The 18,448-nt window shown below is 34.6% G+C and overlaps 4 protein-coding genes across 4 annotated transcripts; all 4 read right to left on the bottom strand.

The window, feature by feature from the left end:
* Positions 1-5,596: 5,596 nt before the first annotated feature.
* Positions 5,597-7,605, bottom strand: LOC106111685. The gene is made up of 2 exons (XM_013293827.1): positions 7,521-7,605; positions 5,597-5,942 (listed from the first exon to the last, which is right to left on the bottom strand). The coding sequence occupies exons 1-2, from the start codon at positions 7,543-7,545 to the stop codon at positions 5,665-5,667; spliced, it is 303 nt and encodes a 100-aa protein (XP_013149281.1). The 5' UTR covers positions 7,546-7,605; the 3' UTR covers positions 5,597-5,664.
* Positions 7,606-7,984: 379 nt separating this feature from the next.
* LOC106111691 (trypsin CFT-1-like) lies at positions 7,985-9,786 on the bottom strand. The gene is made up of 4 exons (XM_013293839.1): positions 9,715-9,786; positions 9,426-9,609; positions 8,645-8,900; positions 7,985-8,337 (listed from the first exon to the last, which is right to left on the bottom strand). Exons 1-4 carry the CDS (start codon positions 9,773-9,775, stop codon positions 8,032-8,034), a joined length of 807 nt encoding a protein of 268 aa, XP_013149293.1. The 5' UTR covers positions 9,776-9,786; the 3' UTR covers positions 7,985-8,031.
* Positions 9,787-10,886: 1,100 nt separating this feature from the next.
* LOC106111693 (trypsin, alkaline C-like) lies at positions 10,887-13,291 on the bottom strand. Its single transcript, XM_013293841.1, has 4 exons — positions 13,220-13,291; positions 12,675-12,855; positions 11,908-12,163; positions 10,887-11,527 (listed from the first exon to the last, which is right to left on the bottom strand). The coding sequence occupies exons 1-4, from the start codon at positions 13,254-13,256 to the stop codon at positions 11,225-11,227; spliced, it is 777 nt and encodes a 258-aa protein (XP_013149295.1). The 5' UTR covers positions 13,257-13,291; the 3' UTR covers positions 10,887-11,224.
* Positions 13,292-14,620: 1,329 nt separating this feature from the next.
* Positions 14,621-16,651, bottom strand: LOC106111692 (trypsin, alkaline C-like). The gene is made up of 4 exons (XM_013293840.1): positions 16,591-16,651; positions 16,012-16,195; positions 15,425-15,680; positions 14,621-15,015 (listed from the first exon to the last, which is right to left on the bottom strand). Exons 1-4 carry the CDS (start codon positions 16,622-16,624, stop codon positions 14,710-14,712), a joined length of 780 nt encoding a protein of 259 aa, XP_013149294.1. The 5' UTR covers positions 16,625-16,651; the 3' UTR covers positions 14,621-14,709.
* Positions 16,652-18,448: the final 1,797 nt, after the last annotated feature.

Below are 18,448 nucleotides of genomic sequence, written 5' to 3'. Positions count from 1 at the left end.
GTTTTCCTTCACCGTAAGAACGTCGGGTAAATTATGTACATATGAAAAATCGAAAATCACATTGATACAGCGGGATTCGAACCCAAGACCTGTAGATTACAAGTCAAGTGTTCAAACCGCTGAGCCACCGACGCTCTAATGATCTATTAATTTTTATTATTTAAAGCGGGCGCACACTTTTGACTGAACTATCGCATAGCGCACCCTTGTGCGATTGTCGATTGTTTCGCAGCCAATTGAACTGTTCAGTTGTACGATTAAAAATCGGGTATTGTACGCACCTCTCTATAAAATAATAGGAATCGTAGCGGGACTAAACAGTTATGCGATAGTTTAATCAAAGGTGTAAACGCGTACAAAATAAATTCACGTGATAAACATAAGTAGAAGCCAAAAAGGCCTCATTAGTAGTTGAATATTTAAAGGAACTTTTAGATTACTCCTACTAAATCTTTGAAAACATTTCGTTTTGTATCCGATCTATTATCGCCTAACAAAAATTTCTTATCCCTCGATTTTTTATCGCCACTTAGTATTTATAAGGTCGTTATTATTCGTAATTTCGGAGTTGGAAATTTAGTTTACCCGATTCTGAATACTAAATGTCTCATAAATATCCTCGTATATTTTCAATTCCAATTTTAAGTCAACATTTTTTGCAGTTCGACTTTTATTTCTCCTGAATTATTTAGATTTACTTTAAAATTATGATCTTAGTAACATAAATACCTTTAGGTACTTTAGTAGCACATTATTAACTTATCTAATATAGAAATAACTTAATTAGCAGTTTATGTAAGTTTAAAACGAATTTTAAATCCATTCGATAAGCTTTTAATTACCTTTAAAAGAAACAATAATCTATAATAATTTAATTGGTACATTAATTATTAATATTAAAGATATCCATAATCTTACAAATAAGTTAAATATATTTAACTTTTATACGTTTAATTAAAAAAAATATTACCATAAATTATCAAAACAAACTCTATTTTATTAGACTGTAATCAATTCGATACACATTTAAAATGCCATGTAATTTCAAAATGAAAATTATCCGCAGTAAATAAAACAAATAAATTCATAAAGAATTGGGATGGAAAATATTGTTTACGGAAGAAAAATCTTAATTTCCTTCTGTTGTTCTTTATTTCCCATGAGTCTAAAATAAGGAAGTAATTACGTTCTTTGTTATTTCAATATATACCTTTTTTATTCGTTATATTTATTATTGACAGTAACTAAGTTGGTTCATTTAAAGAACAATAACGAGAGACAAAGGACTTCGCAGTACATTCAAATCTCTATCAAAAATCCTTTGTTAATGTAAAAAAGTATATATAAATAATGTACAAATGCATATATAGATTTGTCTTGTATAAACAGACAAAAGAAATTCACATCCAGATGGATAAAAATGGATAGTAAAAAGAATTTTCTTGAAAGCTTCCTTCCTAAAGCTTCTATCAAAGAAGTCAATTTCTTCCATTCGATGAAGACGTATATAAAAGATTCTATCATAAGGAACTGAAAGGGCATTTTCTTACAAAAGGACTACGACGTAGAGATCGTACTTGTTGAATTGTATTGCGCGCAACAGTTTTACAAAACTATTATTTGTAAATCTAAATACAAGAATTCTATTTGAATAACTATTAAAAAGATATTAAAAAATGATAAAAGAGTTCCTATTAAAATATGCGCAGTATGAAAATATAATTTATTACTTCATTATTTACTAAATAATACTTATATATTTCACGTACCTGTTATCCGTTGGAATCGCAGATACAAAATCGATCTCAATTTGTATTTCTTTTTGTTTAAAATCAAACTGTGGTAGTGCTAACGCGTCTTGCCCCGATGGTCGGCCCAGCGACACTGCGGGGCTGCGAGCGACTGCTACCCTTACCTGTTACTTTCCACCCCTCACAGGGGGTAAGGGAGGGTACGAGGGTGTCGTTTTATCACCCACTTCGGAACAGACGTAACAGCGTGATTTTAACTACTGCTATAATCTAGTATTGAAACTATTGCTCGTTTTATTTTTATTGAAATGTATTTTGTTCTTTTCCATACTATTATAATAAAGCGTAAACACACTTCTTTGTTGCTTAAGATGTCAGCAATTACAGCATATTATTGAATAGTTCTTTTTTTAATAAAAATCCCTACACTTACGTCACGCTTTAGTCTATATATTTTCAGGCTATTAAACTTAGGGGGTAAATATTTTGGTTAAAAACTCTAATGTGGGAAAGAGACCATAAGTTGCTGCCAACATCAAGGATATAAAATTGCTATACTTTGTCATCATATCATGTCTGTTATTTTGACATTTGCAATTGAATTTGACAAATGTAATCAATTTAACAATTTTCATAATTTCAAGCGAATGAAGTCGCACGGGAACAGCTAGTAAATGTATAATCAATTTATAGAATGTATTCTTTAAAGAGTGTGTAGGTAGGCATATAAATTATCATTTTTGTGTCCTTATAATTTCCCCTTTCGCATCCCTTCCCTGTAAAAGGGGACTATAGGTTCCATCATCGATTAACGAACTAGGCAAAAAGCAGAAGTTATCAACAATCGTGAAAGTTCCACATTATAATGTCTTTTTCTAATCAGATAAAATTAAGTTCGTAACCTTTCCTAACCTTTTAACGGAGCTTAATAAAATTTTCTCGAATTGAAGAACTTTAGAGTAATTCTGTATAAACGACACAGTAAAGGTACAATTTCTAAAAACTACTAACAAATATAAACCTAAACACAGCGACATAAAGTCGAAACTTCTTTAGATCTGTTTACAAGTATGGTGTAACTTTTACTAAAGGATGTTCTTTTATGAAGTCTTCTCCCCGTGTTGAAGAAAGTCAACATACTTCATTATGATTTATGACATGTGGCCCGTGATTGGTACGACCACATTTTAAATGAACTGTCTACGAAATATCTACGAAAGGTCTACGATTCTCCGGATCAGTAGAGACTTTTCATGCAGATTGTTTTAATTAGCTTTTGGCGTGAATAAAGTTAAGTTTACAATGGTTTCCAAAGGCGATAAATTAGTGAGTTAAGTTACATGATGGCTACGGAATAAAAACGTAGTTATTTTACGAAGGATTTACAGGTAATACACAACATACTGTAATATTCTTACTACGTAGCGTACGTGATCTTTTTTATCTATTTAACTAGCTGTTCCCCTCAGACTTTATCCGCATAAAATGGTGAAAATTTTATTTTATTGTTTACATTTGTCAAATTATCAATAGCAAATGTCAAACTGACATGACATGACAAACCTTGCCTCCTTAATGTTGGCAGGAACTTATGGTCTCTTTCCCATATTAGGGTTTTTATCCAAAATATTAACCCCCTGTGTTTAATGGCGTAAAAATATATAGCCTAAAGCATGACGTAAGTGTAGGGCTTCTTATTACTAAAGAATCATTGAAAAATATGCTGTAATTGCTGACATCTTAGGCAACAAAGAAGTGTGTGTTTACGCTTTATTATAATATAGTATATAGTATAGATAAAATAACAGCAAACAAGGGCTCGTGTTATATTAGAAAAGATTTTGTCCCATTATTAAATACTTTTAAGAGAAATATTTGAACATAGTGTTTCATTCCTAAAAATGTCACATATGTACGTTGTATGAAATTCAAACAAAAACCTCACGTGCGTCATAGGTTTTGAGTAAAAAGTAACCTATTGCGTAGGTGTTTAATCGATACGACACGCCGCGCTTCCAAGTACTACGAGTAATTAGTTATTAACGTCGACGTACTGTGCGGGTGTTTATAAAACTAGATATGGATTTTGCTCCCTGCGAGCGGAGTCACAGGCGAAGGTAAAAGACATTTGCAGTAGATTTTAATAACGAAGCTTCTGAGAAGCTGTTTGAACACCTACACATCACTGACGCCTACACTTACTCGTATTAACAAAATACTAGAACAAAGGGAAATGTTTCGAGGAAATTCACAGAGAATATCAAATAGTATGTCCTCAGTCTAGATGTAATAGGTTATGCAAATAGCTGCGTTGGCGACGTAATTGGAGATTGGATACAAGTTGATTGTATTAAGGTTTAACTAATGTGTTTCTTGGATGAATACGTAGAGCGTGCGCACACCTGAAACTAAACTATCGCACAACTGTGTAGTCTCGCTTTGATTCCTATGAGCTAATATGAAGGTGAACGCTACTCAATTTTTAATTGGTGCAACTAAACAGTTGATTTGACTGCGAAACAATCGACAATCGCACAACGACTGTGCGACAGTTCAGTCAAATGTGTGAGCTCGCTCTTAGATTTGCCTTTTTATTGTCATCACGAATTTAAAAAAAAATACACATAACTTTAATTCAAAACGAAAAATCTGTCTGACGCGTTACTGGTGAAATAGCGCCATCTGTTGCTTGTAGTTTTAAACAAAATAAAGTCTAAATATTATTTTACACGCTTTCCTATTTTAGAATATACAAAATAAAATAAAAAAAAACTTTTTTGTTAGAATTGTATTGAAACAGTAGTATTATATTAGTAAACAATATTATCAGGTGACTTCTGATACAAAAGTAAGCCAGTTAGATTATTCTATTTGTACAGATATAAAAAATGCTATGTAAGAAAATAGATAAAAGATAACATTAATTATCAGATTAGTTATCTAAAATAAATAATATTGTATTTCCCGTGACTCATAAAATGTCTTTGTTTTCTATTATAATTTGCCAAACATGCAAGCGGCAAACTAGAATTGCAGAAATAGCGAAGCGAGCGCTTATAGAAATCCCCAATTACAGATGCGTTACCTATCTTTAATTGAAGACAGACACAAAAAGATGTTTCTCCCTCCAATGCATCCTTTCTCAAAAATTCACTTTCTCTTTGCATTGTATCCTTGTAAGTGTGACAAGGAAATATGGAATAAAATGAAGTCTCTAACACGCTCTTTTATCAGACGAAACTCAAATAGCTTTATTCCACACCTATGTTTTGTGTGGTCGTGGTATTGCACGAGCCGAGCTGACCCATTTGAGCAACACTCTATTGGGCTCACCACTGTTATAGCTTACGTACACCTTTGACTAAACTATCACATAACTATTTAGCCTCTTTTTGATTCCTAAGACTTTATGTAATGTAGGGCACACTACTCGATTTTTAGTTGTGCAACTAAATAATTGGTTGCAAAACAATCGACAATCGCACGACAGTTGTGCGATAGTTTAGTCCAAAGTGTGCGCCGGCTCTATAACTAATGTACAAGTTTTGTTAAATTAATCTATAAGAAAGAGACTTGGGTTAAATGCTGTTATTATATAAAATACTAACTAATATTATAAACAGGAAAAATTTGTATTTCTGTGTGTATTAAAATAACTCAAAAACTACTACGCCGATATTACACATTCTTTCACTTTAAGAAAGGTAATTTATCTACGACTAATACGGGCTATTTTTTATTATTTAATTTCACGCGGACGAAGTCAGGAGCAACAGCTATTTAAATTAAAAGGTAAAATAAAACATAAACGACTTCAAATATTTATAATTCACCAACAACTAGCATTACAACATAATTTAATCTCACCAAACATTGCATTACCGACTTTATGGTCTTCAATTTAAAATACACTTTACAACTCCGTGTGTGTCGATGGGAACTTCTTCAGGACAGCGTGATACAGATTATAAAAAGCGTAGACAGACACGCTGATAATAACAAAGAGGGAGCCACCGAAGACGAAAGAGAGGAAATTCCCGTCTATCATTGTGGTGCCTTGAAGGCTACGCGCGTGACCTTGAAAGAGGTCTTTAGTGCCGGATCCTGTTGCCTTTCTTTCTTCCATCATCTTCTTCATCGAAGTCAATCTCTCTTTTAATTCATCAATCGATTCAAGCATATCCTCCGACTCTGGAAATCGTAATATCATAAATGCGAAAGTTTAAATGGATGGATGGATTTTATAGTTTGTAGCCTTCAGGCTACAGATCTGGATGAAATTTGGTATAGATATAGAGGTAAGTCTGGAAGAATATATGGACTACTTGCTTTTGTTTTTTTAATTCCACGCAGACGGAGTCGCGGGAAAAAGCTAGTTATAAATAAATTTTAAAAAACCTTAATACCGTTTAATAAGGTCTTGTAGATGTTTTCAATGATATTTTCAAAATAAGATACTTTTAAATTTAACTATTAAAATTTGTATTAACTTAAACAATTCATTTATCAATTAAACTTTTGTGCAAAATCATTTAAATTAGTAGATTTCAACAGCAACGAAATAACTTTAACAGTTCACAGCGTTAAAGTTAAGAACTTCTAGTTAAGTTAATCTTCATTCGACTCTCGTATACTCAAGCACTAAACGGTAGCCGTCTCTTTGAATATCTTAAGTTTCTGTACGTCATTTAATTTCATTTTATGTAACGATAATATAAGTTAAATTAATTGTAAAATTATCTGAACTTTCGTGAGACATTTTTAGAACTAATCATTTTACGGCTATTACTAGCGTCTATTTTTCCGGTGGTGGCACCGAGCAGTTTCAGATCCTGCGGAGGTTCTTGGGAGTGTTGTGCGAGGTGCGACCCAACCGCGAAACAATCCCATCGCGCCTCGCACAACACTCTCGCTGAAGAAGGACCCCCGCAGGTTTTGTAACTGGTTGGTGCCGCCACCGGAAAAATAGACGTGAGTAATAACCGTTAAATAATTAGTTAATTGTAAAATTGTTTAAAAAAATTATAAACATAAAAGCAATGTGAGAAAACACCCAATTATAAATTTCATCATTGTACAATATTCGTGTAAATAAAAGAAATAAGAATCAATCAAGGGGAAAAGAACTTGAGTTTAGGACGATCCAATTTGCAGACAAGTCTGTCAAAGTGTAAGAGGGTCTGCGACAGAGATTGGCGTCTTTAGTACAGATTGGGAACAGTCACCTCCCCTTCCCTGAAACTGATGCCTGTCGTGCTTTAATGATAAAAAAAAACTGGAACGAAGTAAATATTTGACTTAGATCCCTTATTTATATAACGACTGACAAGTAAAAAAATTATATTACTTAATTTTTTTATTTGTAATTTTAACTAACGAGAAATTTTATTAAAATAAATTATTCAAAGTCAACGAACAATTTCCATTTCTAAAACCAAAAGTTCAAATTTTTTTACGAATTATAAAAAAGAATATGAATTTTAAAATATCTTACAAAAAGGTATAAGTTCGATACCAAATAGATAATAAATAGTTTTAGGTTGCTACAAACATAATAATTACATCATAATATGTTTACATTGATAAACATAGATAAAATACCTAAACACGAACAAAATGATAACAGGGAAATACCAATCAAAACAAGAAAGCATTCCCAACAAGAATAAAACATAAAAATATCCTTTTATTTCTATTCAACTAAAAAGAACCTTATTAAAATCTAAAATAAATCAAAAACAAACTATACATTAACAAAGTAAACCTTACCTTGTGTATCTCTTTCAGGGCTCATTTTCACTGATTATTTACAATATTTTTGTGGCGATGTTTTGCAAATGTACCATAGAGCCTATCCCGCCATTGCCTGTCAAATATGGCCGCCGCGCATGCGCGCTTCCGCCCTGGAATATGCGGGAATTATTGATCGAGAGCCCGGGAATACCTAGCTCGGTGAATGTCTAGATAGGTTGCTAACACTTAGTATAGCTACTTAATTGTCCTCGCCCTCTGTTAGATATTTCTAAATTTACATCTTTGTATAGTTGCTTTTTTGTTTTCTTTTTAATAAGTACTGTTAATAACGTGAATTGGTAATAACTTGAATCTTAACATCAAGCTTTCTCACTAGTCTCCAACTATTTTATTGCGTAAACTCAAGGGAAAAAATAAAGGTTTGAATACCTAATAAAACATTTATTATTTAACATTTCAATAGGAACTAGATTTGGGTTACCAAAAAAATATTAATGACATCCAAACACAATAACTAAATTTAAATTCAAATAGCATTTGCAACAATCCATTCAGTATACGATGAAACAGCAGTATTCACTCCTGGAGTAGTCTTGTTGGCACATCCTTCACCAAAAGCGACGATTCCAATTACAATATTTTCAAAGAATACAGGACCTCCAGAGTCTCCCCAGCAAGGGCCTTTGCCTCCAACATCGATAAGACCCGCACAGATCATGTTAGTGGTCACCACTCTTGGAGGAACACTGGCTTCGTATCTCTCGCGACATAGATCATTATTGATAGAGAAAACGTTGACTTCTTGAAGAACTTCAGCACGGTCACCAGGGAACTGTAAACAAAGATCAAACAAATTGGAATCATCATTATCCTCTTGCCCTTATCCCTTACGGAGGGTCGGCACAGTATGTGCTGCTCTTCCATACATCTCTATCAGCTGTCATATCTGAATCCACTCCTTTCTTAAGCATATCCTCTTTCACACAATCCATCCATACTTTCTTCGGTCTTCCTCTACCTTTGTAGCCATCCACATTTAATCTTAACACTTTCTGGTTTATGTCCTTTTCGTTTCGTCGCAAATTGGAATCAAACAACAAAATTCTACTCTAGAACTATGTGGTGTTTAGTGTACATACATCAGTCATTCCCCAACCGATATGTGTAATCGGTAAGTTATCAGGGGCGACAAATCCACTAGCCACTATAGTCGCCTGTTTGATAACATCCGTATACTCCAGTGGACTCTCGAGGTAGAGGAGAGTAGCATCACCATCGTAGTCATTCAGACCCCATGTCGGGTGATTGAAGATGATGGCGACTTGTCTGATAATGCCGCCGACACTGCGATATGAACTGCCAGCTCGGATACGATAGCGTTGCTGAGATGTTGGACTGAAATAAATATGAAAATGAAGACAATTCGTTGGTTAGTACTTAAAACATTAACAACAAATGTTAGGACTGATCAGTGTTATTTCAGGCTTATTATTATTTTTTTCTAGATGAAAAGTATAAACAAGAAGCATAACGTTTCATGTTAAAAGTTCTGTGTAATATTAAGAAATCACAAACCATTTTATCATTCCCCTGTTAAACTCATAAACATCTGCAGTTGCAGGTGCGTTGCCTACACTTAATTGACGAAGGAGGAGACGCACATAAAGTGGATAATTCCACTTCCTGTGCGCCTCCTGTCAAATCTACTTTTCCTTCCCATCCTTTTCTCTTAAAACATAGGTAGAAAGAGAAAGGGACGAAAATTAGGCCTCCCGCACCACTATCATAAGACGAAACGGATTTGCTTCGACTTGGTCATGGTATAACACCGGGCGCGCGACCCATTCATGCGAAGATGTTAAAGCGGGCTCTACCACGTACTACCCATATGAACTTACTACGATATTTTCTATCACTCACCTAACATCAAAGCAATGGGCGGCTGAGAGTATAGTACGTCTCGTCAGCACACTACCGGCGCACATTTGGGAAAACACATTTAAACCAATCAAATGCTCGACTTGGACTATGATGGGATATTTCTCCACGGTTGTGGCTTCACCGCCCACAATTCTATTGACTTGGGAGGCAGAACATGCCACCACTGTAATGAAAATTTATTAAAAACTTTTAACCATAAACTTATACTCTAGGATATAAATACTAAAGGCATTTTATATCTATGTAAGAGTAAATATTATATACAAACCAGAGAGACACACAAAAAGAATGCCTAAAGGCGACATTTTTGTTGACAATGAGTAGTACATTCATGTCTTTTATACACATAATTTTATCTATTTTGATTATAAATTATAACATATCCTGTAATTAGTTGTGATAATTGTAATCTTAACTTATGTTATAAATGTTTTAAGTTCGAGAATGACCTAAAGTTTCCTATTAAAGTTGATTTAATGTAATTAGACATAACATACTCTTACTATGTTAGACATCAACAAATATAGATCTCGGGGATGAAGCTTAATCCCATGTGTACTCCAGACTTTGTTTTATATCTGTGCCAAATTTCAATAAGATATGTTGAACCGTTGCAGAATGATCGAGTTAACATTAAAAAACTAAATTAATGAATCCCACGGGAACCGTAACTATTCCCGGGATAAAAAGTAGCCTATGTGTTCTTCTAGACTATGCTCTAAACCTGTGCCAAATTTCATGGAGATCCGTTCAGCCGTTTAGGCCACAAACGCTAACAAACATCTATCCATCCATCCATCTGTCCATCCATCCAAACTTTCGCATTTATAATATTAGTAAGATTAGTAAAATTTTTATTCCCAGAACTTCAAATACAAGTTTTAATAGTTGTGATCCCGTGCATTCCGTTTGATAGAACAGAAAGTATAAAAGATATTTTTTTAATATAAAATACAGAAAGAGGACACGGGAATTCTCCGAAATAGAGAAAAGAATGCTCATCATACCTCAAAATAACAATCGTTTTAAAATATATTAAAGTTTTCATTCAAAATTTAATTCATTTATTCGTTATTTTGAAATTTGTAGACCCTATGTCTACTTATGACTAGTTCGGTTTTGTAGGTATTTGTTTTTTTTTTTGTTTTTTTCCTATCTTCGTGAACATTGTCGCAATAAAAACTCCATGCTTAGTTACTGTATTGTGATGGATCCTTAGAAAATGTGTAAAACTCCTATTATAGACTCAAGATCTCTATTATTTTTCTCTCTAAAGACAAACGGTTTAATAAGGCTTTTACTAACGACCACAAAACTTCTGTCAAAATAAGAAAAATGTGGTTTACTCCGTAATATCTTGAACTTATTATCCTTGTTTATTTTCGTAAAGTTATGGGTATTTCAATATTAACTCAGTTACTGAAATAAAAAAGAAGAAAATAGGATACTTTTTTATTTTTTTATTGTATTTGTAAGAATGTGGAGACACAAGAAGAAGGAAGACACGCATCAAGTGAGAGTCCTTCCACGTGTTGTTGAGTAAGCGTTCTGAAGATTTAATTTGAGTCGTTGCTCTTTCCACCCTCACAAAAAAAATGTAGGAAAGAAAAGTAGATTTTGCGGAGTACGTGACGCAGATGAAATATGGTATATCTTTCTGTTTAGAGTAGGTTCTTAAAGGCGTAATTCGGTGATTCCATGTAGCATCCTTGTTTGCAATTTTCTTATACAAAAACAGTAGTGTAGTGATCATATGATTAAAAAGAAAAAGTTATCGTTCAAACAGCATTTTCGACTATCCAATCAGTATATGACGATACAGCAACATTAACAGCAGGTGTAGTCTTGTTAGCACACCCTTCTCCCCAAGAGACGACTCCAATAACGATATTATCATAGAAGACAGGTCCTCCGGAGTCCCCATAGCATGGACCTTTGCCCCCAACATCGAGAATACCGGAACAAAACATGTTATCAGTGATGACTGCAGTAGGCATGTCTGCGTAACGCTCGCGACATACGTCTAAGTCGATTGATAATACTCCAACTTCAAGAAGAATTGGCGCTCGTTCACCCGGATACTGAAAAGAAATTCGATTTAATTAACTTTCTTTCATTTGTTAATATGTTTATCGAGTTAAATGTAGATGATATTCCAAACCAAACATGAAAATAGTTTTAAGGATAGCTCTTGATAGCGTCAAAACATTATTTACTTGCGAACTACCTTATAAACTTTACGAGATTTTGAGACGTTTATGTATTTAAAAATTGTGTAACCAACTGTACAAGAATTTATACTTATAAAATTATTCGACATGATTAGGATATAGAAAATAGTGGAGTGCCACAGGGAAGTATTCTTGGCCCTATTCGATTTTTAGTTTAAATAAATATCTTCCAGTCTCACAACTATAGTGGAAATTGATAAAGAACATTCTAGTAATAATATTATACTAACCGAAACCATTCCCCAACCAATGTGAGTGATCGGCCAGTTTCCAGGTACAGTGAAACCGCTAGTCACAATAGTTGCTTGCTTGATCACGTTAGAGTAAACTAGATCAGATTCCAGGAAAAGCAGATTAATGTCCCCGTCAAATCCATTTTCACCGTATGACGGGTGGTTGAGGATGATGGCCACATCTCTGATGATGCCACCAAAGCTACGGTCAGCGCTGCCGGCCCTGATGCGATACCTCTGCGTAGACTCAGGACTAAAAATTCATATAAGAAGACAATTAAACATAAAACCAGGAAAAGATATCAATATTAAGTGAAGATTCCGATATTTGATTCGTTTAAAAGCGTGCGTACACCTGAAACTAAACTATCGCATAACTGTCTAGTCTCGCTTTGATTCCTATAAGCTTATATGGAGGTGCGCACACTACTCGATTTTTAGTCGTGCAACTAAACTGTAGAATTGGCTGTCGAAATCGACAATCGCATAACAGTTGTGCGATAGTTTAATCAAAGTAGTATGCCCGCTCTGAAGTTTACTTTATCTATTGTTGATAACATTATCAATCATAAGTTAATGATTTCTCTAGTTTTTGGTAGATGGCGCTGTTTACAATATTTTAATATTATCAATGCAACGGTCTTATCTTACGGAAAAAACAACACAGATTTAAGTCTACTAATTAACGATAAAGACCCAATGATCTTAAGCAATCTTTTTTACCTTTCTGTATCCACTAAATTAGATAAAATTGTACTACTCACCCAACCTCAAAGCAATGAGCGGCAGACACTATGGTTCTTCTCGTTAGCACACTACCGGCGCACATTTGAGAGAAAAGGTTAGAATCAACTAAAAACTCCACCTGTACAATGACAGGGTATTTCTCGACGGTCGTGGGCACACCCCCTACAATGCGGTTCGCTTTGGCAGCACATGACAAAACTGGAATGACAGAGAACTTGGCTAGTTTTATTACGCCGTTTATTTAACTAGTTCTTATATAGTTACATAAGACTAGAACCTCTCTAAGAGCGGACGTACATATTAGACTAAACAATCGCACAGTTGCTGCGATTGTCGATTGTTTCGCAGCCAATTCAACTGTTTAGTTGCACAACTAAAAATCGAGTGTGCGTCACAGTTGTGCGATGTTTTAGTCGGCGATGTGGGCGCGCTCTAATAAATTCGAGTATAAAAGAAAATAATCGGGATTTACCCCCATATTTATACGTCATTAAAGTCTAGGACACAGAAATAGCATAATATTTACAATTCAATAAACAAAGAATACATAGAAAAAACTTACCTGTAAAACATAAAATAAATATGCCTAATGGCGACATTTTTGTTGGTAAAATGATTTATCGATGTCTTCTTTTATACGTTACACATAATTTTATCAACTTGTCGATAATTCTTAATATATCCTACTATAAATTTTGATAATTTTAATGCGAGCTTTGCTCAGTGGTCATAAATTTTAAAATCCTCATGATGATAAGTAGTTACATTTTTAAACATCACGTAACAAAACACACAAGGGTTATAGCACACTGGTTAACTTTTCTCCTAACCTAACCCACCTTTCTACATATCTCCGAGGCATCATCGACACCGTGCCGTCAACCCGTGCAAGCAAAAACGATAGTTTTAAGAGTCGCCATACAACTGGCAATTGCGTTCATTTAGTGGTATTTTGTGAATGTCGTTGGCACATATGAAGTGACCCTTAACAAAACAAGAGACTATGCATGGGTTCACGGTGAACAAGGCGATATCCAAACGTAAAGGGTGCGAGAAGGAGGTAGATGATACCGCTATCACCTTAATATTAACATTTTGTTATGAATATAAAAATCGCTAGCGAAAATGGATTGTAAATGTTCTTTACTGTACATGACTTTATACTTTAAAGTCTTCTTTCCTGACTTTATAATTAATAAAGATTATTTGAATTTTAAGGTGTATTTCCACTAGTATCTATATAAATAAATATTACCATTTACACTGCGTTACATCGTTATTAAACAATATCGTTATACTAGTCTTTACTAATATTATAAAGATGATTGTTTTTAGGATTTTCGTATGTATTGAAATAACTCAAAAACAACTGGACCGATTTAAAAAAATCTTGCACCATTAAAAAGCTATGTTATTACATTTTTACTATTTTAATAACACGCGGGCATAGTCGCAAGCAAAAGCTAGTTATTAATATTTATGTGTCAATCAAAATAGAAATTAAACAGTGGCAGTCGTACGTCAATTGTTTAACATCGAGGTAACGTTAACATGATGTTTTAAACCCACATGTCAGGTTGGATGTGTACACGCTAGTCAACCTGTGGTACACTGGATTATTTAATTGCTTACTCATTTCCTAGTCAACAATAAGTAGAAACAAAGCTACGTCTATTATCTCTGTTCATTTTTTAAACTTTATCATAAATCTATTTTAATCAATAGAAAAAGTTTATTATTAGTATGAAGTATATTCACAGAATCACAAATTCAAACCATACTAATACTATAAATGCGAAAGTTAAAATGGATGTATGGATGTTAATTTAGCCTAAACTGCTGTTGGATCTCGATGAAATTTGGCATAAATGTAGACGAAAGTCTGGAAGAAAACACTACTTTTGTTCTTTTTTTAATTCCACCAGGACAGAGCCTCGGGACAAAGTTAAAATAAATAAAAGTGTAACTATGTAAATATATAATTTATTTACTTTATGGCAATACTATTGAACATATTTGACAATAGCTGGTATTGTATTAAAATAGGAACAATTAGACGGCAATCTCCAAGATCCAGTTGGTGTAGGAGCTGACGGAAGTGCTGACGTCAGGGTAGGTACCGTTGGCACAAGTCTTGCCCCAGGAGGCAATACCGATGACCATGTTGTCGTAGATGAGAGGGCCACCAGCGTCACCGAAGCAGGTACCGTCAGCAGCGCCATCGAGGAAGCCGGCGCAGATCATGTTGGAGGTGACGGTGTGAGGGCGGGGCCAGTTAAGGTAACGGCTCGCGCACTCTGCGTTGTTGATCGTCCTCACGGACACATCGGTTAAGTATTCGGCGCGGCTACCAAAGAACTGTAACAAGGAAACCCATAAGTATGCGTAAATCAACGTTACCACACAATATCAATAATTTAAAAGTTGACACGAGAAATATTATGAAGACTACGAGTGTGCGCACGCCTGCAACTAAACTATGACGCAACTGTTTAATCTCTCTTTGCTTCATATAATCATAAGCTCATATAAATGGATATATCGAGTAGTGTAACTAAACAGGTGAAGGCTGCGAAACAATCGACAATCGCACAATAGTTGTGCGATAGCTCAGTCAAAGATGTGCGCCCGCTCTAAAATTGACTAACTTTATTTCATGATCTTTTATGTGTCTTTATTAATTGGAAATATAACTTGTCGTATGATAAATGTAAGAGCTTGTAGTGTCATCGTTTGCAAGAAAAAAATTAAACAGTGTTGCACTTACAGAGGGTCTGCCCCAACCAGCGTGGACAACTTGAAGATTGTCAGGGATAACAGCGCCCTGAGCGATGATGGTGGCTTGACGAATGCTGTTGGAGTACACGAGAGGAGTCTCCAGCCTGATGATTGAGATATCACCATCGAAACCGTTCTGTCCGAAGGACGGGTGGTTGGTGATGCGCTCGACGGCGTGGATGGAACCTCCGGTGTTACGGTATGTACTGCCAGCCCTGATACGACGGACCTGGGGGGGCGCGAGACTGGAAAGAAGAATAATAATATAGTCAGTCAATAAATCTTTAATAGCGGTTAACTTTCAAATTAGGAATGTTTATATACTCTGGAATTGTTTAAAGCACATCATACTTCATACTTATATTGTAAATGCGAAAGTTAAGTAGATGGATGTTTGTTAGAGTTTGTAGCCTAAATGGCTGAAACGATTTCGATAAAATTTGGTATAGATGTAGAGGATAGTCTGGAAGAACACTTAGGGTACTCACTTTCGTTTTTTTTAATACCACACGGACTACCACTAGTGTTAAATAGTGTTAAAGAAAACATCGTGAAACTCTTTAAAAAAATACTTACGATTCCCTAGTGCATGAGGCGGCGGTCAACACATATCTGGAGGTGAGAACATTACCGGCGCATCGCTGAGACCAGATAGCGAACGCAATCCAGTTCTCAATTTGGACCATGAAAGGATGCTGCTCGATGGTTGTGGGTTTGCCACCCACGATGCGGTTGGCGTCGGTGGCTGAACACCAAGCGGCTGGGGAAAACGTAATATAAATATTATTGTTACTACACAATAACACAGTGGGTTCTTTTTGCCAGTGTTGCGTATAAATTTACAACTGTAATTAATGTAAACCAATCCGAGTTACACTTAAACACCTACTCAATTTATTGATAATAACAACTTATTTAGAAAAAAAAAATAGATGTAGGCCAAAACACACCTTTAAAATATAGGAATAACTACATCATAAGGCGGTAAAAGAGTAAAGAGGATATAGCGATGCTCTTGGTGCTCTTTAACCGTCTGAAGAAACGCATAGAATATTTTTCTTTCATACGTCCCTTCTGTCAAAGCAATTACTTGGTGACGTAAACGGGGAATCAAGGATGGCTGCTTTCTATCTTATTTTTACTAAATTAACTTACCCAAGAAGAGTACAGCCCAAGCCAAGTGTGCCATTGTGTATTGCGATTTAGTAACTGGATGATGCTGAGGTGGTATTGGTGACTTTTATATGATTATTGTTATCGGATATAAGCATTAAAGGTGTTAGCAATTGTCTTACAAAGCGCTATAATAACCGCATTGAACACTAAAAATAAACGATAATAGTAGCTAAGCGCTGATTATTATGCAAAAACAAATTCGAAGTACCCAAATGTACACTTTATTAATATTAAAAATGCGATAGTTAAGATGTTTGTTTGTCTAAACTGCAGAACGGATCTCTATATTTCGCATGTCATAGGTTACTTACTTTTGTGTTTTAATTGCACGCAGACGGAGTCGCGGGTGAAACCTAGCTTGTTATAAAAGTTAGAAGTTTGTTGTTTGATATTGTGTTTAAAATCATTTATAGATTTAATTTATTATTGTAATAAAAATTTATAAGAATGTTGTCCTAACATTACAACAATTAATTCGCATTGAAAATATTAGGTATCGTTTTTTTTTTCTTAATATTTACGTATTCAGTCTCATGGTATATTTCCCCACTGGTCGATTAATGATTGATAAAGCGCCGATCTTGAGGTCGAGGGTTCGAATCCCGGCATTCGACTATTGTGAAACATATCCTAACACAAGTCTAGAGCTTAGTTGGAATGGTTAAAGAAAATTTTATTAAATTAACAAAAATCTACTAATGTTAAAAAAAATGATTACTAAGGTAGTCCTTAGTGAAATCTCTAAGATCTAACTGTTTTCTTCTATTGCCGACAAAGTAGTGATGTTTGTTAATATGTATAAATAATGTAAAGTAAAGAAATAATAGTACACTAATAAGAAGCTTTAGTAATTAAAATTGCAATTGTAGTCGACGTCGTCGTCGTCGCATATTCTCCTTAAAATAAAGGGGAAAATTTACAAAACCTTCGTAAAACCTGTTATGATGTATAGATCTGAATGTTGGGCAGTAAAAGGGACGGATGAAAGGAGAATACATGTGGAGGAAATGCGAATGTTAAGATGGATGTGTGGTAACACGATTGGATAAAATACGAAATGAATATATTAGAGGAAGTTAGAGAGTAGCCCCAGTGGTTGAGAAAATAAGGAGTAAAAAGTTAAGAGTGGTATGGGCATATTAGAAGGGATGAATCGCATGTAACAAGAAGGATGTTAGTTATGAATGTGGAGGTACACCGGTAGAAGTAGACCTAGAAAGAGATGGATGGATTGCGTGAAAGGTGACATTAAGAAGGGAGTGATGACTGAGATGACGGATGATAGAATGCTTTAGAAGACGAAAACCCGGTGCGCCGACCCTACGGGAGTAGGATGAGGCAGGGGAGATGATGATGAATTGTAGTCGACGTCCTTTATAAAGCGATTTTTTTATGTAAAATAGGTATTGCGTAACATTTTCAAAAATAACTAGCGCGGAAATAACAAATCTATTTTTATAACCTGTTACTGAGGGAAATAATTTTTTAGGAAACCCGATACATACAATAATACAAATTCCTGTTTATAGTTTTAATATAGATAGATATTAATCATTATCTAGAAAGTAAACCGCAGTGAGGTAAATTACAGAATCCTAAAATAATAAAACTGTATTGTATCTAATCAGCTTCCACCGTTTTCGATGAAGTTGTAAAATTATTCATAACCAGCTTTCGCCCGCGACTCCGTTCGGTTGAAATTAAAAATAATAAAAGTGAGTAGCCTATGTGTTCTTCCAGACTATCCTATAATAATAATAATAATAATAATAAGCCTTTATTCAGATAATTAATGTCACATTACATAATTGAGTTGAATATTGATACATTATAATAT

Source organism: Papilio polytes, unplaced genomic scaffold (assembly GCF_000836215.1).
Source record: "Papilio polytes unplaced genomic scaffold, Ppol_1.0 DF824157.1, whole genome shotgun sequence".
NCBI classification, from domain to species: domain Eukaryota; kingdom Metazoa; phylum Arthropoda; class Insecta; order Lepidoptera; family Papilionidae; genus Papilio; species Papilio polytes.
This window is presented reverse-complemented; position numbering and strand designations above follow the sequence as displayed.